The 23341-nt window shown below is 49.9% G+C and overlaps 2 protein-coding genes across 3 annotated transcripts in view; one reads left to right on the top strand and one right to left on the bottom strand.

The window, feature by feature from the left end:
• Positions 1-3311, top strand: part of LOC118618451 (fer-1-like protein 4) — a 35519-nt gene extending 32208 nt beyond the window's left edge. The window contains exons 41-45 of the mRNA XM_036244694.1: positions 1572-1670; positions 1868-2109; positions 2551-2828; positions 2911-3011; positions 3107-3311. Of these exons, the coding sequence (XP_036100587.1) occupies positions 1572-1670; positions 1868-2109; positions 2551-2828; positions 2911-3011; positions 3107-3311 (925 nt within the window). The remainder of the gene's footprint in view (positions 1-1571; positions 1671-1867; positions 2110-2550; positions 2829-2910; positions 3012-3106) is intronic.
• Positions 3312-5084: 1773 nt separating this feature from the next.
• ERGIC3 (ERGIC and golgi 3) lies at positions 5085-19031 on the bottom strand. Of its 2 annotated transcripts, XM_036244506.1 has the most exons (14): positions 18905-19031; positions 18697-18767; positions 18492-18579; positions 18152-18271; positions 14122-14215; positions 12855-13020; positions 12655-12712; positions 8201-8215; positions 7489-7520; positions 6574-6670; positions 6432-6496; positions 5622-5758; positions 5491-5546; positions 5085-5300 (listed from the first exon to the last, which is right to left on the bottom strand). In XM_036244506.1, exons 1-14 carry the CDS (start codon positions 18990-18992, stop codon positions 5221-5223), a joined length of 1167 nt encoding a protein of 388 aa, XP_036100399.1. In that variant the 5' UTR covers positions 18993-19031; the 3' UTR covers positions 5085-5220. The 2 variants fall into 2 exon arrangements, with proteins under 2 accessions (XP_036100399.1, XP_036100400.1); XM_036244507.1 differs by lacking the exon at positions 8201-8215.
• Positions 19032-23341: the final 4310 nt, after the last annotated feature.

The following is a 23341-nucleotide window of genomic DNA, read 5'->3' on the forward strand; positions in this document are numbered from 1 at the left end:
GCAGTGAAGCAGGCAGAGGCTGCTGACACAGGCTTTTCAATTAGGTGAGCCATTAATGCCCCCCTTTATAAAAATATGTTTTATTGATTTCTTAGAGAGAGAAGAAGGGAGAGACAGAAACATCAGTGTGAGGGAGATACATCAACTGGTTGCCTCTTGCACACCCGCCACTGGGGATCGAGCCCACAACCTGGGCATGTGCCCTGACCACCATGATCAAACCGGGACCTCTCAGTCCATAGAACAACGCTCAATCCACTGAACCACACCGCTGGGCTCCTACCTCCCCTTAAAAAAAAAATCCTCACCTGAGGATATTTTTCCATTTATCTTCAGATAGAGTGGGAGGGAGGGATGGGTAGATAGAGAGAAACATCGATGTGAGAGGGACACGTCAACCTGTTGCCTCTCGCATGACCCTTATCAGGGCTGGGTACCAAACTGCAACCGAGGTATGTGCCGGAATCAAACCTGCGACTCTGGTCTGAGGGCCAACGCTGTAACCACTGAGTCCAACCAGCCAGGGCCCCCTCTCCTTTTTAATAAGCTATTGTGGGTTGGGTGTCCGTCGCTTCCAAATACCAATAAGCCCCCGTCTGCCCCGAGCTAGTATGAGTAGAGTTTTGTGTAGTGTGTACACTTCAGATGCTGTCGGCAATCTGTCACTTTCTACCTCTGGGTTCCACTTTCCTTGGTGTCACTCTCAGGGAGACTTTCAGTCTGGGGGCATGGTGGCTTCTAATGGTGCCAGGTTTACATCTGACCAACTAGAGTATCTGAGCAGAAAAATACACACCTCTTTTCCAGCTGGAGCAGAAGTCTCAGGGCCAACGCTCACTGGGGGCCAGCTTGGGTCAAATGTTGCTCCCTGAACCACTCAGTGTGGTCATGGGGCTATATTTGATTGGCTAGTTCTGGGTGATGTCCTAGGTGATGTACCTACCTCTGGAGCCAGGGAGGGCATCTGTCAGCCAGAATCACACAGATGGACAGTAGTGGGGGTTGGTGTCACCAACAGGAAATCAGGGTGGTGTCAACAAATGAGGGAACATTGATACTAGGCAAGAGAAAGCAGATGTGCAGGAAACCTCGTGACAGTCAAGGACAGGACTGCTTAGGGCAGGATCGAGAAGGTGGCAGCCTCTCCTTTTGTCCCTCAGTGGCTGTATGCTGTCATCGCCACGCCGTCTCTTCTCCCACTTCTCTGTGCAGACTGGCTTTCTCTGCTCACTTGCCCCTCCCCTGCACCCCAAAGCTTCAGCTTGTGTGTCACTTTGGCTCCCTGGGGCTCCAACTCTGCATCTGATGCTACATGACTCAACTTTTCAGGGTCCTGATTTCAAATTTATGGGAGGGAGAATCTTGCGGGCTCTTTTGGGTCAGCAGACCATCCTGGGTGCCATCCACTGTGGCTGTGGTGGGACCACGGACATCCTGATCACCCAGCTGGGCACACAGCAGGTGCTCAGTGAATGTCAGTGGCCCTGGCTCAGCTCCTTCCTGCTTCCTGCAGCCCTTCCGAGACTCCTTTCAAGAGTCTGAAAACTCTCCCCACCCAATTCATCCTCCAGTTATGAACTCAGAGTCATCATCTGGAACACGGAGGATGTGGTTCTGGATGATGTGAACCCACTCACTGGCGAGATGTCAAGTGATATCTATGTGAAAAGGTAGGCCTTGCAAATTGAGGTGAGACTGCAAACTGGAGCCTGGGCCCTGGGGCTGAGCCAGAGCCCTGTCCCCTAAGTCCTCTAAGGTGCTGGGAGCTGGGCAGAGACTGGCCTGGTGGGCGAGCTGAGGGGCGAGCTGGGTTCTGGGCTTGGTTCCCGCTGATGCCCCCTCAGACTGCACTTTCTCTGGGCTCCAGTTGGGTGAAGGGGCTGGAGCACGACAAGCAGGAGACAGACGTGCATTTCAACTCCCTGACTGGGGAGGGGAACTTCAACTGGCGCTTCGTGTTCCGCTTTGACTACCTGCCCACTGAGCGGGAGGTGAGCATCCGGAAGCGGCCTGGACCCTTCGCCCTGGAAGAGGCTGAGTTCCGGCAGCCGGCAGTGCTGGTCCTGCAGGTCTGGGACTACGACCGCATCTCCGCCAATGACTTCCTTGGTAATGCGGGGCCTTCCTCCTGCCTTAACCTAGCCTCAACTTCTGCCCTCACTGCCCTGCCTTCTGGCCCTCGGTTCCCTGCTCTAACCCAGCCCTGGATCCTGGATCCTGGTTCCAGGCCTTAGGTCACTAACCTTTCCTCTCTGGCCTAATTACTGAAATTATTCAGCCCTGAGCACCAGGAGCTCCATTCCTACCCAAAGGCCTTGACTCAGAACTCTGGTTTGACCCCAGCTCAGGTTGCTCTGGAGTCTGACTCCATGGCCTCTGGTCCCTGTTTTTACTGTCTGGTCCCGCTCTTGGGGCTGTTTCATCAGGACTGTGGTGTGGGGTTCGTACTTGTGGCCCGATCCCCACATTCTAACTTCTGATGCCCTGATGTACAATTCTGCTGTGCTGCCCCCCCCCTCCCCCCTAACCCAGAGAGCTCTGGACTTGCAGGATCCCTGGAGCTGCAGCTACCAGACATGGTGCGGGGCGCCCGGGGCCCTGAGCTCTGCTCTGTGCGGCTGGCTCGCGATGGAGCTGGGCCCAGGTGCAATCTGTTTCGCTGCCGCCGCTTGCGGGGCTGGTGGCCTGTGGTGAAGCTGCGGGAACCAGAGGACGAGGAGCGGGAGCAGCGGGAGGCCCAGGCTGGCAGGAAGAGGCGGCGGCGGAGGAAAGGCCGGCCAGAAGACTTCGAGTTCGCAGACCCTGGCGGCAGCCGCTACATCCTCACGGTGCGCAGCCAGGCCAGGGGCTGGGCGGTGGGAACCAGGTCTGAGCTACCTCAGAGCTCAGCCTTTGTTCCCCCTTTACTAGGGGAAGGTGGAGGCAGAGTTTGAGCTGCTGACGGTGGAGGAGGCCGAGAAACGACCAGTGGGGAGAGGGCGGAAGGAGCCTGAGCCCTTGGAGAAGCCCGAGTGAGTGGGTGGGGCGGCGGAGGGGCTGGAGCTGGGGAGCGAGGTGCGGGAGGCCCAGGGCTTCATTCCGACGTCACCTGTCCCATACCCCACAGCCGCCCCAAAACCTCTTTCAACTGGCTTGTGAACCCGCTGAAGACCTTCGTCTTCTTCATCTGGCGCCGATACTGGCGCATCCTGGTGCTGTTGCTGCTGCTGGTGTTGCTCATCATCTTCCTCCTCCTCATCTTCTACAGCATGCCGGGCCAGATCAGCCAGGTCATCTTCAGCCCCCTCCACCACTCCCCTGGCCCTAACTGACCTCAGATACTCATCCCCTAGCACCCACCCCTCAACTCCAGTTCCTTCCCACCAATACAGCTACTCCAGCCCACTGCTTCCTTTGAATAAACCTTTGCACACGTCCACTCTGATGCCTGAGTATATGCTGTGCAGAACACAGAAGGCAGAGAACAGTTCTCGGGTTACCTCAGATGCTGGGGACTCACTGGGCAAATGAATCCACAGGGTGGAAGGCTGTCCACATGGTTCCCTGCCGGGAAGAATACAACCTGGCAGGAAGTTCAGGGCCAAGGAGCCCTGGTTGCCAAGGTGTCATACCCTCTGAGAGCCCACCTGTTGCTCCAGCCAATGGCTGGGTCCCTCCCACCTAATCGGCTTATGGCATCTGCCATTCTGTGACAGCTAAGCACACTACAGACTTCACTGACTTTTTACTCTTCACCAACCCTGAGAATAGCCGTATCAGTTAAGGACACTTTTGGCTGCAAGTAATAGAAATCCCAACCCCAAATAGCTTGAGCAAAAAGGGAATATTTTGGCTTGAGTGACTATAATGCCCAGGGTTTCGCTGGCTGGCTTCAGGTGCAGCTTGTCACAGGGTTCAAACGATGTCATCAAGACTGGTTCTCTGCCTCTGGGCTCAGCTCTGCTGTTCTGGGGGCAGCTCATTCACTGACAGGGCCTCCCCTCGGAACTGCAGGATGGCTGCAGCAACCTCACATCTCCCCATATTCACACCCAATGGGAAGTTTTCCTAGTCCCGACAGCCTGGCTCGCACTGGGTCACTGCAGCCAGGGGGATGGGATGAACTGATGGGCCTTCCCCTGGAGCTCAGGGTGAGAGGTTGACCCTCTTCCAAACCACTAAGCTGACAGGGTGGAGGGAAGTTCCCAGAGGAAATTCAGGATACTGTTAACAAGTGGGAATGGTTCCTGGGTGGCCCAAAACACAAGGCTCTCTATAGCCATCACCCACAATTTATAGACGGACCAGTGCCCATAAATTAAATAACATGCCCAACATCTCACAGATTGTAAATGATCATGCCAGAGCTGGATCTCAGGTCTGTCTGCCTCCAGGTTTTGCTATCACTGTCCTACTTTGCTTTCTGTCCTCTCTTCACTTCTCCCTCACTACTGTCTTACAGTGAAACTCCCTGAGAAATGATGGGATGAACTGACCAGGTGTGGTGAGGTCTCAGGGCCTGGTCCTATAATGGGAAGCCCTAAGTCAGAGCTGGGGTCTGATGCTAGCCCTGCTCCAGAATGACCACTGCTACCTTCCGTCCCTGTTCTTCAGTTCTGCCCCCCCAGGAGACTGCATAGGACCTGGCAGGACACCTCTCTGCACCAGGAGCCAGCAAGGGCTGGCATAGAGCAGGGTCAGAGACCCAGAGTGACTGAACCCAGAGTCTCGGGACCCCAGCTTTAGCTGTCACTGCAGAGGTGGTGAGCCTTAGCCTGGTCCCAGGGCTGTGGAATCAGACACTGGAGTCAAATAGCCATGAATTTGGAGGCCATGGTGGCTCCAGGAGACTCATCCCGCAAAGTCCATCTCGGCCCTGAGGCTGAAACCAGAAGGCCCAAAGAGCACAGTGGAGGGACTGGGGATAGGGCTGTGGGGTCAACACCAGTCTGGTTTGAACAAAGCCCTAAAACCAGATGTCCATGTGGGGCTCCAGGGGGCACCTGGCCTGATCTGGCAGTCCTGACTGCCTTCAACAAGTGGCTGTAATGAGGGGTTGTTCCACGGCTCCAGCCAGACCCAAGAACCACACAGAGACCAGTGAGTACTATCACAACCAATAGATTTATCAACCTGGGGCTCAGCAGGACTCCCAGGGTGGTGGTGGCGGGGGGGAGGCTGGGAAAATGACCACAAAGCCAGAGAAAAGGAAGAAAGAGGGCACAAGGGGGAAGAGGACAACTATGTCGTCTTCCCTAGATCAATTTTCTTCTGGATGGCTCGTGCCGAGTGGTAGATGAGTGAATCGATGAGTCCAGCCACTGGGGAGAGAGACAGGACTGGCACTGGCCCAACTGGGCCCTTGGCTTGAACTCCAGAGCCTACTGGCCACCAGCATCTCTCCTTGGCCTTGAGGTGCCCCTTCTCCCCCAACCAAAACTTGGGCAGGGGGAAAGCCAGGCTTTATATTTCCCACCACACCTCAACCCCAAACACCCTGGAGCTACTAACCTGTGAACATGCCCCCGATGATGGCGCACACACCCGTGAGGAAGTGCGTGAAGGACCTGGCAGAGGTGTAGGGGATCAGCAGCCACCCCTACTGCCACCAGGCCCAGTACCCTTCCTCTCCCCACCCTCACCTGTGCTTCTCGGTCAGCTTCACCATCATGGGCGAGAGCTCGTAGAGCACGAAGACTCCGGGAAGCCCCTGGTCGCCCAGAAGCCCATTGGCAACCTTCTCATGTCTGGTCACGGAGAACTGATTTGTCCTCAGCACCTGGGATGGGAGTGTAGCCTGGGCCAGGGCCACGTCTATAACCCGTCCCAACCCCCTCCACCCTACCCCTGTTCCTGCCCGGTATCTTGTAGTAGTACTTGAGTGTGTGGAGGAGAAAACGAGGACCCGTGTTGGTAACTAACACTGCAAGGCCTGGGGATCACCCAGACACCCTCTCCAAGCCTAACAACCCCAGCTTCCCCTCTGGTCACCAGCCCTTTAGAGTTTACCAATCCCAGCTACATTGGTGGACCCTCTCAATGGGGGTTCATGGATGAGAAGCCACTCTTTACGGCTACACCATGAGTGCCTGGCAAAGCTGGGCCTGACTCCTCTGCAAACTCAGTCCCATGCGTTCTACTGGTCTGGGGAGGTGTTGCTCCAAGGCCACAGCAGAAAGGGACGTAGGGGACCCTGGAAGGGTTAGCCCCCCGCCCAGGGAAGACCATCGGGGACAATGAGGCAGACAGTGGGCACTGGAGGAACGGATGGATGCAAGCAAAAAGAGCAAGTGCTCTGAAATCTGACAGCCTGGAGCCTGGGAGGGCACATCACCTATACTCTCTGAGCCTTGGCTTATCACCCTTCACACAGCACTTCACTTCCCAGGCTGAAGGGACTCAAGTGCTTGACATGGAGAGGGCCTCTGATATCTGAGCTCCCGCAGACTTACCTTCCCATCCAGCTTCATGTACACAGTGGGTACCACCTTCACAAAGTACTGGAACATCATGGAGGCTGCAGGAAGAAGAGAGCACTGGGCATGGGTGTCGGGCAGGGCTTTGGGAGCTGGGGGCTATCTGCCAGGCTGGTACCTTGAAGTGCGGTGACGTTGGTGCGGTCCAGGGGGTTCACAATGCCCGGGTAGTCCTCCCCGAATGACAGGTGCCGGATATAGTGGGTCATGTTGATCTGCAAGCAACACCAGTGCCTGGGACTCAGGGCACTAGAGGCCCCAACAGGCCCCACCCCAACAAAAGCTCTGCAGGACAGTAGCAGACAGGGACAACTGGGTCTGAAGAATGAATGTGTGGAGATGGGGGTGGGAGGGAGAGACCCTGTCTTTGAAAATCAGACAGGCACCCCAACTCCCCACCTAGGAACTCCTCCTTCACAGAGTCTATGGGCTGCTGGGGCCCCAAAGTTTGAGGTTCTGGCTGCATCCATACATTAGGCACAGAGTGGGTGAGGGCCCTTTGTGGCAGGTGCTAGCTTTCCCTGAGGTCTCAAGCCAGGAAGCCTAGGCAAGAGGGGCCCCAGCTCCTGTTCCTATCCTGTTCTGGTCTATATCAAACTCAGCCACGAGAGGGATCTTCAAAATATATGACAATCTGACTATGTCATGACCCAGTTAAGTAGGTGAACAGCCTCCCACTGCCCTCAGGACAAAGACCAGGCTCTTCAGCATGGTTCCCGAGTCCCGCGGTCCGGCGTCCACCAATCTTTCCAGCCTCACCCATCCACAGTGGCCCTTGTGGTTCATGAGAAGTGCCACAGTCCCTCTTGACCTTGCCCAGAATGCTCTTGTCCAACCCCATATCCTGTCTCCAGCCCGCAGAGATGTCAGTTCAAAAGTCACTCCCAGCTACTCAACCCTCAGTCCAGATCCCCTGTCAGAATGGGGTACATTTTTCTTTAACTCTCCCAACCCAGGATGTCCCTACAGAGAAATGAAGGCAGCAATCCTCTCCCACCCCATCTAGCCTCTATTATTTCCACTTGGTACTTACATTGTCGAGGCCAAAGCTCTGTAAGTCGTGGACTAGGAGAAAAGGGGAAAGTGTCACCAGAGAGAGCAGGACTGCCACCCGGCTCCCTGAGTCCTCGCTCAGGCCTCCTCACTTCCTCTGGAGCGCGACCCGCCCAGCTCTCCTCTGACCCCTCTTTCCCCCACTTCCCTCCCAGCCTGCTCCTGCTCGAGGGTAGCCAGCCAGAAAGGGCCTGCCTGGGACCTGTGGGAGAGGCCATGCCCTCCTCCGGGGTTCTTAAGAACTCAGACCCCAGTTCCTTCCTGACATATATAGGGAGCCCTTTACGGGCGTCACTCCAGGACTTCACTCCCACCAAGGTCCTGCTTGTATCTCAGGAAACAACCCATCAACTTTGGTCTCATTAACTAGAGCTGATGGCCAATCACTGAATCCCAAAGTGAGGTGGGACTGAAGAATGCTGTCCAAGCTCCTTCCCTGATGCCTCTAATCCTATGGGTATCCTGGACCATCTGTTCCAGAATAAACTCTTCCTACCCTCTGATCCTGATCCCCCCTTCTGCAAGGAACCCCAACTCAAAGATATGTCCCAGTACTTTTTATAGTCACCCAGCAGCCAGGCCAGACAAGGCCCCAATCCCAGGCCCATCCAAACCTCCCCCTATCCTGGTGGGCAGGCTGTCCCAGACATGGGGGGGTGGGGCATGGCTTCCAAGGGAGCAGGGCCACTTACTCTCCACAGCATGTACTGCAGCATGGGGGCGAGAAGGGGAGAGAAGGAGGAAGAGAAAGAAGATTCAGAGCTTCACAATGAGAACTATGGAGCAAGATATGTGGTAGAAGGGAAGACTGGAATGTTCTTGCCTCAGTAGCAGGGTCTGGACCCAGCCAACAAGCCTAGTGCAAAGGAGCCCTTCCCTGGGCAGGGAAGAATTAAAGGAGGGTTGGGGACAGAAATATGGTGGTCTAGGAAGAACAAAAGACCTAGAGCACACACAAACTCTTTTCTAGTTGTGGGACCTTGAACAAATCTTTTACCCTCAGGGCCTCAGTGATCTCTGCACAGGGCTTTCCTGAGCACCAGATGGGATCTAAATGGAAAAGCACCTGGTGAACTTTATAATCTCTCCTTCTCCCCCACCCAAATCAACAAAGATGTCAGAAACTAGCTCCCTGACTTTCAACTGAGCCAGATTTCTGGCCTTGGGCAACTGTAGCATTGTGCTTTGAACATCCATCTGGGGTACAGAACACCATTGGTCCTGGGCTCCCTGACTCTGACAGCCCAGGTGGAGAGCAGAGATGCTGCCGCTGCCTTCAGTACCACCTCCTACTGAGCACCTGCAGGCCCTCTGCCAACAGCTTGACTTCCCACAGTCCCAGTGAGTCCCCACTTCCCTGACCCCCTCTGCAGTAAAGAGGGGGCTCCCACGAACTTGTCCCTCCCCAGCACTTGGCCTCACCCCCACAAACTGCCTTAAAGACCAGCAGGGCTATTTCCATTGGGCCCCTTGCTCCTGCTCACCTTAGTCACTGGGCAGCGCAGGACTGTCAGGTCCTCTCATCCCCTAGACTCCTATCACCATGTGGCTCTGTACATCCCCTCATACAAACCCAACTCCCATTCCTCCGAGACCGTCTATGGGCCCTGTTACTCAGCAGCAAAACCTCTACATCTTCAACCTCCAAATGTCCCCCCCACCTTGTTTCAACCACAGCTAGGCTCTTCCTTGAAGGTACTATTTCCCTTGCAGCCCTCCAAGTGGTGACCAATTCCCACATCCATCCTTCTCTTTCGTCTAAAGAGAGGTCCTCCTTGCTCCTAAATGCCACTTTCAGATCACTGTCCCTCCATCTTCCCTAAAAAATCCCCAGCTCTGCGGCTCATGGCAGACTATTCCACCAACTAGCCCTACTTGTTTTAGTCATGTAAGATCCACACAGAACCTCCAGGTCAGTCCTCCCATCCCGTTTCTCAAAGGTTCTAGCCTCTGGCCATTGCTCTCTCCTGTATGACCCTGTCTTAATTCCTGGTGATTCCATATCACCCAGCTGCCAATCTACCTGTACCTGGATTGTCTGCCTTTCCTCCTGGGGCCAACTTTGAGCTTCCTATACTTCAGAGCCACTAGATTTTGTCTTCTTTTTCCTTCTTAAGGTCCTCACTGCAATAATTGTCCCTCTCATCTCTGGAGCATCACCTCTTCTCTCTTTAGTAGAGATTTCTGATAGCAGATAACACAGTGCCATATCACACATCTTACAAAGCCCTCCCTTGACTCCTCATTTCCCTCCAGCGACAGCCCACTCTCTCTCCTATTAGAGACAACTCTACAAAGGAGCTGTCCACACCCACTGGCTTCAACTCCTCTCTCATTCCCTCCTATGGGAGCTCCCTATCACTCACCCAAACTGTTCCATCAAGGTCAGTGGCCACAGCCATGTTATATAGCCAGGGGCAATTACTACTGATGCCCAGGAGCATGTGACCATCTGACACCGTTCTGGAAACACTTCCATCCCTTGACTTTCAGGACGCCACTCTCTTGGTTCGCATTCTCACCTCATCAGTAGTTCTGACCAGTCTCCTCTGCTGCTTCCTCCTGATGCCCTTGTCCTCTCATGTTGGAGGCCCAGCACTCAGTCCTTTGAGTTCTCCACTTCTCCATCTACCCTTATCACCAGGGCAATTTCATCCAGTCCCATAGGTTTATTTTTTTTATTTTATTATTATTTTTTTATCCTCACCCGAGGACATTTTTTGCACTTATCTTCAGATAGAGTGGGAGGGAGAGAGGGAGGAACAGAGAGAGAGAGAAACATCGATGTGAAAGGGACACATCTAGTGGCTGCCACCCACACGACCCAACCAGGGCCGGGGACAAACTGCAACCGAGGTACGTGCCCTTAGCGGGAACCGAACCCAGGACTCTCCGGTCCATGGGCTGATGCTCTAATCGCTGAGCCAAGCCGGCCAGGGCCAGTCCCATAGGTTTAAATATGCTGATGAGGCCAACATTTTTATCTCCAGGCCAGACTTCTCCCCAGAACTTCAGACATGAATAGCCAACTGCATATTTGACATCCTGGGTGTCTGAAAGGACACTCAAATGCCATTGGTCTGAATCTGTCAAAAGCTAAATACTGCCCTGGCTGGTGTGGCCCAGTGGTTGGTGCGTCAGCCTTCACACTGAGGGGTCACGGGTTTGATTCCCAGTCAGGGGCATGTACCTGGGTTGCAGGTTTGATCCCCAGCCTCAGTTGGGGCACCTGCAGGAGGCAACCAATCAGTGGTCTATCTCTCACATCGATGTTTCTCTCTCCCCTCAACTTCCTCCCTTCCACTCTATCTAAAAATCAATGGAAAAAATATCCTCTGGTGAGGATTAACAACATAACCTACTTTATGCCCCCCACCTCCAACCATCTAAATCTGTTCCTGAGTCTTCCTCCTCTTGCTAAATGGCAACTTCATCCCTCTTGCTACTTAGGTATAGGACCTTGACTCTTCTTCTCTTACCCTTCACATCACCAGCTCTACCTTCAAGATACATGCAGTCACTTCTCACACACTCTGGACCTGCCTTATCACCTGGTGCCTGGACTGGTCATTGCAACAGCTTCCGAAACGGACCCTCAGGTGTGTCCTTCCCCCTACAGTCTTCTCCACAGAGCACAGTGCTGCCCACCTTTTCAAAATTAGGTCAGATCATGTACCGCTTTTCTTCTTCTTTTTCTTTTTTTTCTTACATGCCCCTAGCGGGAACTGAACCCGGGACTCTTTGGTTTGTAGGCCGACGCTCCAACCGCTGAGCCAAACCAACCAGGACACGTACCACTTCTTCAGAGCCCTGCAAGGGCTTCCCATCTCACAGAATAAAAGCCCCAGGCCTACAATGCCCCTCCAAGCCCTACATGACATGGCCCCCTTACCTCTCTCACCTTCTTTCTAACCACATGGCTCTGCTCACTCTGCTGCAGCCACCCTAACGTTCTTATTGGACCTTGAACCCGCCAGCACATTCTCACCTCAGGGGTTTGCATTTGCTATTCTCTCTGCTTGAAGCACTTTCCCCCAGACATCCACATCCAGCTCATAGTACCCTGCCAGCCTTCCCTGGCTACCCCATGTAAAATAGCACCAACATGTCCTCTCACCCTAGCCCCTCACCTCCATCATCTATCCTGCCTTTTTTGGTTCATATTACTTAATAGCATCTGATATACCACATATTTCACATACTTGTTTATTGTCTGTTTCTTTACTAGAATGTCTAAGGGCAGGAACTTTGGTTTACTGCTGTATCCACAGCACATAAACTAGCATATGGTACACACAGTAAGTGATTACTAAGTACCTAGTGCATGAATGAATGAATGAGTGAATGAATGAATGAATACATGAGCATACATTTCATTTATTCATCCCTGTGAACAACCCTGTGAGATAGGTACTAGTACCTTTAGCCCCATTTTACAGAAGAAGAAACTGAGCAGGGCTCACTACTTCCCAATATGACATAGCTTGGGAGTGGCAAGACCTGTGTTCGAACCCAACCCTGCTTCCCTCAAAGCCTCATACGCAGGTCATCTGAGACTGGGTGCTACCTTTTAAACAAGTGCCTACCATAAGCTAGGCTCTATGCTATGTTATTTTTAAATATATCTTTTATTGATTTTTTTTTTTTTTTAAGAGAGAGAGGAAGGAGAGGAAGGGAGAGGGAGATAGAAACATTGATGTGAGAACCACTGATCGGCTGGCTGCCTCCTGCATGCCTCCAATGGGGATCAAGCCCGCAACCTGGGCATGTGCTCTGACTGGGAATTGAACTGGCAACCTCTTGGTGCATGAGTCAATGCTCAACCACTGAGCCACATCAGATGAGCTATGCTATAGTTTTTAAGCTGCACAAATACCCTAGGAGATAAGTACTATCATCACCATTTTGTAAAGTAGGAAGTTGAAGCTCAAAAAAGTTAAGAAACCTTTTCAAAGTTTCACATAGCCAGTAAGGTCTAAAACTAAAATCTGAACCTAGAAGTCTGACTCCTCAGCCTGTGTTCTTAACTGTTGTACCAAACTGCCACCCTGATATCAGGGTCTTCTTTGGGCCAAAGACACAAGAACATCGGGCAGGTGAAGGTGTCCAGGGTCTAAGCCTCCTGGGCTGATGGAGGATCACTCACCATGCACGTGGGACTGCTGGAAGCTCTTCCCAGGAGCAAAGTGGAAGTTTCCAGCCACCTGCAGGGGATATTTCCTCTCATTCTCCAGGCGTTTCCTCCCTTCCCTTCATCCCTGAGGACCTCAGAAGGCCCTAGATTCACAGTGGAGTGGGGCCAACCCACAGCCCAGTTGGCCCTGCCTGGCCTCAGTCCTCCTGTACCTTGTTGACTTCCAAGAAACCATACACCTGGCAGCCTTCATTCTTCTGCTCTTGCATCTTCTGGCTGAAGCCCTCTCGCCGGCACTGCTCAATAGTGTCTGGGTTCTTGAAGGCCCAGCCTCGACGGCGATATGCCTCTCGCACATCCTCACAGGTGTTACAGCACCTGTAGGAGGGGGGAGCAGGGTGGGAGTGTCAGAGAGGCACGAACACAGTGCGGCACCTTGGGAAATAAAGCCTGAGCAGTTCTTCCCGTTAATGGAGCCTCTGTCGGCTTCATTCCTGACCACCAAATGTTCTCAAAGTATGTTTCCACAGTGGCAGCAGAACTGTTAAAAATACATATTCCCACCCTGGCCAGAGTGGCTCAGTGGTTAGAATGTTGGCATGCAGACAGAAGGGTCTTGGGTTTGATTCTTGGTCAAGGGCATGTATCTCAGTTGCAGGTTTGATCCCCGCCCCAGTTGGGGCATGTGTGGGAGGCAACCAACTGAAGTGTTGCTCTCACATTGATGTTTCTCTCTCCCCCTTCTGCTCTCTTAAAAAAAAAAATCAATGAAAAAATATCCTTGGGTGAGAATTAACAACAACAAAAAAACATATTCCCATTCAGTTTGGGTGATGGAGAGGGTTGGGACAGATAGTGGTGATGATTGCACAATGCTATGAATGTGCTTAATGCCACTGAACTGTATACTTGAAAATGGTTAAAATGGTGAAATTTATGGTGCATATATCTTACCACAAGAAAACATTTTTAAAAATACATATTCCCAGGACCCACCCCAGAGGCTGAATGAGCCCCTTAGGGGTCAGGGGCTGGAAAACATAATAACAGTTGCTATATATCAAGGTCTTAATAATCTGAACTAGGCCTTCCATCTTAGTGCTTTTTATAGAGTATATAAATATTTAATCCAGATGTGACTCTTATAAGAAAGTTATTATAATCCTCTCCATTCACAAGAGAGGTTATGTGGCTTGGCCCAAGAACACACGGGTAGAACAGGCAGTTGGACTCCAGAGAGCATATGTGAACCTGAGCAAGGACCATTTCAGCCTCTACCCCAGGTCTGCAGCCCCTGGGCAGGACCTGGGCACAGAGCTCCAGTCACTCCCACCAGGATCAGTGACTGAGGCACACACCCCATCCTTCTAAATTCTTGGTCCGACCTATGCACCTGCCAAAGAGTCCAACTGATGCTGAGGATGCTGACAAACAGCCCTGCTCCCCCACCCTCCCCCTGGCACCAGGGTCTGGGCTCACTTGATGTCTTCTGTCTCAGCACCATAGCAGCTCTCACAGCGGTCAGGGTCCAGGGAGTCAGGGTCAAACACCTTCGTCTCAACTTTCCCGAGCTCTAAGGAGAGGACAGAGGCGGGCATCAGCTGGGGGCAGACACAGTGAAATCTGTACTCCCAAACCCTGCACTTTGGCCTGTGACTTGGGAATAATAAAAGTTATAATAATAGATAATATTTACATAGTGCATACTATGTGTCAAGCACTATGCACTTCTACACATGTATTATTTCTTCTAATAACAGTAATAGTAAGCCCTGGCCAGTGTGGCTCAGTGCTTAGAGCATCGGCCTATGGACCAAAGGGTCTCAGGTTTGATTCTTGGTCAAGGGCATGTTGCAGGTTCGATCCCTGGCACTGGTCATGTGGGAAACAACCAATCAATGTGTCTCTCTCACATCGATGTTTCTCTCTTTCTCTCTCTCCCCCTCCCTCCCTTCCACTCTATCTAAAAATCAATGAAAAAAAATATCCTCATGTGAAGATTAACAATAACAACAACAAGAAAATAATAGTAATAAAACAATAATGATAAATACTAAATGTCAGCTGGGTGCAGGTCACTGTACAAAATAATAGTAATAAAACAATAATGATAAATACTAAATGTCAGCTCGGTGCAGGTCACTGTAATTTATATGCATCATCTCATTTCATCCTCACAGTGATTCTATGAAGGTGAGGTTATTATCCTCATTATACTTGAGAAGATGCTGGGCTCAGAGATGAGAAGTGACTGTGCAAATTTCAGCTCTAATTCAAAAGTGTATGCCTTAAACACTTCATGGTGTTTCTCAGACCTCTCACTCTGCACCAGCTCCCTGACACTCTAACTACTCCACCATAACTGGCAGTTTCAATATTCCAGACTCTTCTTATTTTGTCATCTCACCTCAGCTGTCCATTTCCATTCTCATACCTAGACCTTATCATTAGCAATTACTGCAAACTTTCCAAAATTCCATGTCAAGTATCCCAGTCTTCAACTATCTCTCCTTATTTTCCCAGTTCACTCTCTCTGGTATGCAGAACTGACTAAGTCTTTGAAACCACTGACGCCATCACCCCTTCATGTCCTTACTTCCCTACTTCAATTCCAAGGTCCAAATGGGCAAAGAACAGCCTCTTCAATAAATGGTGCTGGGAAAACTGGATATTCATATGCAAAAAATGAAACTGGAACCCTATCTTACACCACTCATAAAAATTAACTCAAATAGATTAACGACTTAAATGTAAAATGATACCATAAAACTCCTAGACGAGAACATAGGGGAAAAGCTCCTTGACAATAGTCTTGGCAATAAGGTTTTGGATTTGACACCAAAAAGCACAGGCAACAAAAGTAAAAATAAAAAAGTGAGACTACATCAAAATAAAGTTTTGGCACAGCAAAACAAGCAATTAAAATGAAAAGGCAACCTACAGCATGGGAGAAATATTTTAAAATGATGTATCCGATAAGGGGCTAATATCCAAATATATAAGGAACTCACATAACTCAATAGAAAAAAAGCAACAAAAAAAACTTAAATAATCCGATTAAAATGGGTAAAGGACCTGAATATTTTTCGAAAGAAGACATACTAATGGCCAACAGATACATGAAAAGGTGCTTAACATCATTAATCATGAGAAAAATGCAAATCAAAACCATGAAGTATGACCTCACACCTGTTAGAGAGACTTAACAACAACAACAACAATAACAATAAAACAAAACAAAACAGTAAGAAATAACAAGTAATGGCAAGGATGTGGAGAAAAGAGAACCCAACCCATGTACACTGTTGGTGGGAATATAAACTGGTACAGCCACTGTGGAAAACATTAAAAAATTAAAAATAGAACTACCATATATATCAGTTATCCCATTTCTGAATATATATGTAAATGAAATCAGTGCCTCACTGGTGTGGCTCAGTGGATTGAGTATCATCCCATGGACTGAGAGGTCCTGGTTCAATTTCTGGTCAGGGCACATGCCAGGGTTGCAGGCTTGATCCCCAGCAGGGGGCGTGCAGGAGGCAGCAGATAGAAGTTTCTCTCTCAAATCGATGTTTCTGTCTCACTCTCCCTTCTTTCTCTTTCTTCCTTCCTCCCTCTTTCTCTCCCCCCCTTCCTCCCCCCCCCCTCTTTTCTCCTCACTCGAGAACATTTTTGCATTTATATTCAGATAGAGTGGGAGGGGGAGAGAGGGAGGAAGAGAGAGACAGAAAGAAACATCGATGTGAGAGACACAGAGTGGTTGCCACCCACACGACCCCAACCAGGGCCAGGGACAAACTGCAATCGAGGTACGTGCCCTTAGCGGGAACCAAACCCAGGACTCTCTGGTCCGCAGGCCGATGCTCTAACCGCTGAGCCAAACTGGCCAGGGCCTCCCTTCTTCTTTCTAAAAAAAAAATCAATGAAGATATATTTTCAAAAAAATGAAATCAGTAAAATTAGTACCTTAAAAGTTATTTGCAGCCCCACATTCACTGCATTATTAGAATAGATAAGACATGGAAACAGGCTAAGTGTCCATCAACAGATGAATAAATCAAGAAAATGTGATATGATATATATGGAATCTTATTCAGCCATTAAAAAGAAGAAAATCCTGCCATTTTCAACCACATGGCTAAAACCTTGAGGATATTATGCTAAGTGAAATAAGTCAGAGAAAGACACACTGGGCATGTGCCCTGACCGGGAATTGAACCAGCAACCTCTTAGGGCATGGGTCAACACTCAACCACTGAGCCACACCGGCTGAACTATTTATTTATTTTTAAAAATATGTTTTTAGTCCTGGCTGGTTCAGCTCAGCGGTTGGAGTGTCGGCCTGCAGTCCAGAGAGACCCGGTTCGGTTCTTGCTAAGGGCACGTATCTCGGTTGCAGTTTGTCCCCGGCTCTGGTTGGGTTGTGTGGGTGGCAACCACTCAATGTGTCCCTTTCACGTCGATGTTTCTCTTTCTCTCTCTCTCTCCCCCTCTCCCTCCCATTCTATCTGAACAGAATATGGAAAAATGTCCTCGGGTGAGGATTAAAAAAAAAATGTTGTTACTGACTTTTTAGAAAGGAGGGGAGAGAGATAGAAACACGAATGTGAGAAACATTGATCAGCTGCCTCCTGCTTGTCTCTTCCTGGGGATCGAGCCCACAACCCAGGCATGTGCCCTGATGGGGAATCCAACTGGGACCTCAGTCCATGGGACAACGCTCAGTCCACTGAGCCACACTGGCTGGGCTATTTATTTTTTTAAATATGTTTTATAGACTTTTTAGAGAGATTTATTGCTTTTTTAAATATGGTTTTTTATTTTTAGAGAGAGGAAGGAAGAGAGATAGAAACATAGATGTGAGAGAGAAACATCAATTGGCTGCCTCCTGTACACCGCCTACTGGGGATTGAGCCCAAAACCTGAGCATGTGCCCTGACCAGGAATCAAACCAGGACCTCTCAGTCCCTGCGATGATGTTCACTCCACTGAGCCACACAGGCCAAGGCTATCACTACTTTATAGCTGAGGTCATAGACTGAAAGAGACAAAGCTACATCTGAACTCAGGTAATCTAACTCAAGAATGTAAACTCTTAACCTTAAGTCACCCTACATTCCAAAAGGGAAGAACATAAAGGGTTCTTAGCCAACAGAATGGGAAAGAAAACAGTCAGAGAAGCTTGGGTCCATCCAGAGGAAGTCTGTCAAGGCAACAGCACATAGGATCCATCTTCAAACTACTGTTACTCAAATTATGACATGCAAGAATTGGGGACCTCTGAGAATGACAGCAAGGAAGAGTACTCTACTCCACATGTAGAGTCTAGATGCCTGGATTTCAGCCCACTCCGATTAATAGCTGGGGGACCCTAGGCAAGCCATTTGACTTCTCTAATTCTTAGTTGCTTCATTGGTCACTGGGCCAGCCACAGCCCACTTGCCAAAACTAGGGCTTGGGCACATCCAGCTCTGGGATCTGAGATCAGGCCCTCTCCCCCAGTTACCATGACGCTCAGCCTCTGAGCTCACGGGGATGCCAAACTTGTCTAGCCGTTGCTTGAACAGGTTGTGTTCCACATCCAGCTGTTGCTCGCCAGCCACGTCCATGGCATCGATGCTCAGATCTGGAAGCAGTAAGTCAGGGTAAGGTACTGGAATCCTGGGGGCAAGGGAATCTGGGTTTTAGAGGGTAGAGCGATGCTGGGCTTGTCTTGAGGCAGCAGTAGGTTAAGGGAAGGAGGTTGTCCCGGGGTCCAGTCCAGAAGCTAAGATTGGTGGTGTAAAGCTGGAAGTCCACCAGAGAACCCTGGGATTTGCAATTCCCACCCAGAGGAAGGTACTCACAAGCACAAGGCATGTGCGGAAAAAATACATCGATGTTGATCTTCAGTTTATCTCCCCGCGACTTGTCCACGTAGAGTTCAGGATGCACCTGGGGCAGCACTACCTCAGTAAGATTTGGCCCCTGCCCCTTCCCGCCCACTCCCATCCCTAAAGATCCTATTCCTGGAACGTCCAGACCGCGCACATGCTAGGCCCCGCCCCTCACCTCTGTGGTTAGGTAATACTGCAGCTCGGACAGGAACAGCAGCAGCATGAGAAGGCCACTGACAATGGTCACTGCAGAGAAGGGAGCGAGGGTCAGAACGGCCTCAGCTCAGCTCCCTCAGACCCTGACAGGCCAGACAGAGTCTAAGAGCCCCGGGCAAGCTCCAGGACACCCCGCTCCCCGAGACCCCGGCCCCGCCACCGCCTACCCGTGGCGCCCCCACATGTCTTGACCCGGAAGTCCTCCAGAGTCTTAGGGTAGGCATCGAACTGCTTCAGCTTCCCCAGCGCCTCCATGGGGACCGGCCGGAAAAGCGATGCCAGCCGGCCCGCCCCTGCAGCCTCCAGCTTCCGTCGAGAAGCTTGAGCCACGCCCCCTCCCCGCACGCAGGCGCAGCAGCGCACGCTTGGCCCCACCCCTTACCGGCGTTCTCACTCAGGTGCTGCGGGCAACCTGGTCTGGACGACGCCCGCCGGCGAGTGCTCTTTCAGTCGGGGCGGCCCTCTGTGGACCAGGGTGCCCGGAGGAGGGCTCTGCGGGATAGAAACAGCAATAGCAGCATCCCCTTGCCTAGCTTGTGCTAGAAACTGCACCAAGAGTTTCACATCACACTCCTGGAACAACTTGGAACCTCCTAGAACTGTGGTTTTCAAAGGGTCGCCAACCAGCAGCTTCATTATTATTTGGGAACTGGTTAGAAATGAAAACTATCGGGCCCCACCACAGACCTGCTGAATCTAGGTGGGGTTCTCAAGTTAGTTTCAGAATCACCGCCATAGAAAGTAGGTGTGACATCCATCTTCTGGAGGAGAAACCCTGGCCCGGAGAAGCTAGGTAACTTGCCCTAATCCCAGCTAATTAATAGCAGGGTCTGATTCCAATTTCTCTGGACCTCAGAAGACTGGGAGCCAGGGCCTTTGGGTTGGTATTACTCAAACAGCATCAGTGCTTCTCCCAAGCATGGCTCATGGTGGTACATGGCTCAAATCATTCAGTGATGTAAGACCAGGACTTGGATGAGAGGGGGCACAGAGGACTGCGAGTCAATAGGAGAAAGTGACTGGCATGCTAGGTTAGAGAAGGCTTCCAGGAAGAGGAGGAGGGACAGGAGTTGAGTACCTTGTGGCAGTCTGACTCTGGGAGAAGCTGAGCAATGCCAGAGTGCCCCTTCTGCTCTCAGGCTGCACTTTGCTAGGGAAGGGAAGAAGGAAAGGACTAAGGCATATTAATTGAAAACTGACAATATGCTAACTTCTCTAATCCATTCTACCATTAGAACCATCCTGGGAAGTAAGTGCTATTTCAAGCCCCGTTTTATAGATAGGGAAGCCAAGAGGTGAATTGAGTTTGCTCAAAGTTGCAGGGTAGTTAATGGGGCAAAGCTAGGATTCAAGATCTGTTTTTTCTGCCTCCAGAGCCTGGGTGTTTTCCATGCATAAGCTACCACCACCAAGTACAAGAACTATTCTCACATGGATGCCCAAGGATAACCTTAACAGAAATTGTCCTCTCCTTTCTGACCTCTGTCCACTCTGTGCCTATCCATGTTTGACTTCAAAGACCTCCCTCCTCAGTGGGGCTCTAAACTAGATGACTCACTTCTTCACTTCTTCAACACGCATTTATCAAGCTCTTCCCATTTTCCAGGTCTCTCCTGGGTTTGGGGATACCATGGTGAATAAGGACATGTCAGGGGGTCTTGGGGTCTAATTAGGAGAGCTTCTTAGAGACTTCAGTAATACAGGAGTCAAGGCAAGATGCACAAATGAGTGACATTTAAAATGAGACTTGAAGCCCTGGCCCGTTTGGCCCAGTGGTTAGAGCATCAGCCTGCGGTCCAGAGAGACCGGGGTTTGGTTCCCGCTAAGGGCATGTACCTCGGTTGCAGTTTGTGCCCGGCCCTGGTTGGGTTGTGCAGGTGGCCACAATGTGTCCCTTTCACATCAATGTTTCTCTCTCTCTCTCTCCCTCCCACTCTATCTGAACAAAATATGGAAAAATGTCCTCGGGTGAGGGTTAAAAATAAATAAATAAATAAACAAACAAATAAATAAATAAAATGAGACTTGAAGAAAGGGAAGGAACTAGAGAGGTGAAGTGCTGAGGGTAGGAGTGGAAAAGGAGCTGCAAGTGCAAAGGTCCTGGGGCAAGATAGAACTTGGAAAGTTCTAAGAACAGGAAAAAGCCAGAATAGCTGGAAAATGTGTGAGATGAATAAGGGTTTTGGATTTTATTCTGAGTGCAATGGGATGCCATTTTAAGGATCCAAGCATGAAATTAGTTTAAGATCATGCCAATTATTGGGTTAAGAATGGATGAGGGCCCAGCCAGAGTGGCTCAGTGGATTGAGCGTTGTCCCATGGACTGAGAGGTCCTGGTTTGATTCCTGGTCAAGGCACATGCCCGGGTTGTGGGCTTGATCCCTGGTGGGGGTGTGCAAGAGGCAGCCAATGGATGTTTCTCTCTCATATAGATGTTTCTATCTCTCTCTCCCTTTCTCTCAAAACAATCAATAAAAACATATTAAAGCCCGGCCGGTGTGGCTCAGTGGTTGAGTATCAACCTATACATGAAGAGGTCACTGGTTCAATTCTTGTTCAGGGCACATGCCCAAGTTGTGGGCTCAATCCCCACTTAGGGGCATGAGGGAGGTGACCAGTCGATGTTCTCTCACATTGATGTTTCTATCTCTCTCTCCCTCTCACTTCTTCTCTCTCTAAAAATCAATGAAGAAAAAAATTTAAAAAAAAAGAATGGATGAGGGATGGATAAATAAAAGTAGAGATACCAGTTAGGAAGCTATTGCAGGCTATGGAAGGAAAATATTATAAGCTGTCTTTTTTGTTTTTAATCCTCACCGGAGGATATTTTTCCATCTATCTCAGATAGAGTGGGAGGAGAGAGAGAGAGAGAAACATCAATGTGAGAGAGACACATGGTTGGCTCCCTCACGACCCCGACCAGGGCCCAGGACGAACCACAATCGAGGTAGGTGTCCTTGACCGGAATCGAACCTGTGACTCTTCGGTCTGCAGGCCGACGCTCTAACCGCTGAGCCAAACTGGCCAGGGCTATAAGCTGTCTTTAGAAAGGAAAAATATAACTAGAATATAAGATTTCATTATAATAAAGGAATCAGTTTTGCTCTGTAAAATACTTTGCTGGCTGGATACGATCAGCTAAGGCAGTGGTTCTCAAAGCATGGTCCCTGGACCAACAGAATTGGCACCACCTGGAAACTTGTTTGAAATGCAAATTCCAGCCTTCGACCCAAGGAAAACTGAATGGGAAATTCTGGGGATGAGGGTCAGCATTCTGTGTTTCTATTAAGCCTTCCAGGTGATTCTGATGCATACTCAAGTTTGAGAAGCACTGAGATGAGAAGAGTCTCAGGCAGATACTTTTTCTGTGCACTATGGTGACATCCACCTAAGGAAAAACCTTCTTTTAATATTTGTCGAGCATTATTTAAATAATTACATAAGTCATAAAACAATAATCAATTAGAAAACGAATTATAAAGGCTCTAATTCTACTTCTAGCAATATGCAGACTTGAACCTTCCTGCTGCAAAGCACCTTGAAATGCTGAATAAGTATCCCTTTGAACATATAGCTGGTGACTGAGTTGAAAAGGCAGTCAACTTGTGAGCTGATTTTGTGCTGGGGATGGGGCAGAGAGTGGTTTCTAAAGGAGCTGGTGTGTCAGCAATCTATAGCCTTTGGTTTTCTTTTACTTTTTTTTTTTTTTAGCACCATAATACTTTATATTAACATAGACATTTACAGTTTACAAAGCACTTTTACTTAAATGATTTTGTCCATTGGAATGTGTTAGAAGCTGTAATTTACTGAGATGTGTCATTAGTTTTTAAAAGTTTTGCCCTGCCTGTGTGGCTCAGTGATTGAGCATCAACCCATGCACCAAGAGGTCACCGATTCCCGGTCAAGGCACATACCCAGGTTGTGGGCCCAATCCCCAGTGGGGGCCATGCAGGAGGTGGCCAATCAATGTTTTCTCTCATCGATGTTTCTATGTCTCTCCCTCTCCCTTTTTCTCTCTAAAAGAAAAAAAAAAGTTTTTTGAAAAGCTTTGGGAGGAAGTGTTTTTTTTTTTTGTACAGATAGAGTGGGAGGGAGAGAGAGAGAGAGAGAAACATCGACGTGAAAGGGACACATCGAGTGGCTGCCACCCACACGACCGACCAGGGCCGGGGACAAACTGCAACCGAAGTACTTGCCCTTAGCGGGAACCGAACCCGGGTCTCTCCAGACCGTAGGCTAACGCTCTAACCGCTGAGCCAAACCGGCCAGGGCAGGAAGTGTTTTTATTTTTTTATTTTTTATTGGACTCCAATAGCTGGGAAGAAAATGGTTTTACAAAGTATTTTTTAATCAGTGTAGCCTGAATCCCCCATGACCATATTGTACTTGTCCTATTAGCACTGTCAAAATAGATGAAGGGGGGGGTTCTTCTTTGGGTATTGGATATCAATGCCTATTTAGGGAGAAGAGATGATACCTTGAGGCCTCAATAAAAAGATGGGACCTTGACAGAGCTAGACTCTTAGGAAAAGGGTGGGCTAGAAAATAAAACTATTCACTTGTCTCAATTTGTGTCCTGGCTGAGAAGACAAAAACATAAA

This window comes from Molossus molossus, unplaced genomic scaffold (assembly GCF_014108415.1).
Source record: "Molossus molossus isolate mMolMol1 unplaced genomic scaffold, mMolMol1.p scaffold_m16_p_6, whole genome shotgun sequence".
NCBI lineage: Eukaryota > Metazoa > Chordata > Mammalia > Chiroptera > Molossidae > Molossus > Molossus molossus.

Bases quoted from the DNA above. Each gene is read 5' to 3' on its own strand.
- ERGIC3 (XM_036244506.1), bottom strand. From the start codon at position 18,992: ATGGAGGCGCTGGGGAAGCTGAAGCAGTTCGATGCCTACCCTAAGACT. The intron at 18,768-18,904 runs GTAGGCGGTGGC...CCTTCTCTGCAG, and splicing joins GACATGTGGGGGCGCCACGG to TGACCATTGTCAGTGGCCTT. The intron at 5,547-5,621 runs GTGAGGGTGGGG...CACCTCTGCCAG, and splicing joins AAGCTGACCGAGAAGCACAG to GTCCTTCACGCACTTCCTCA.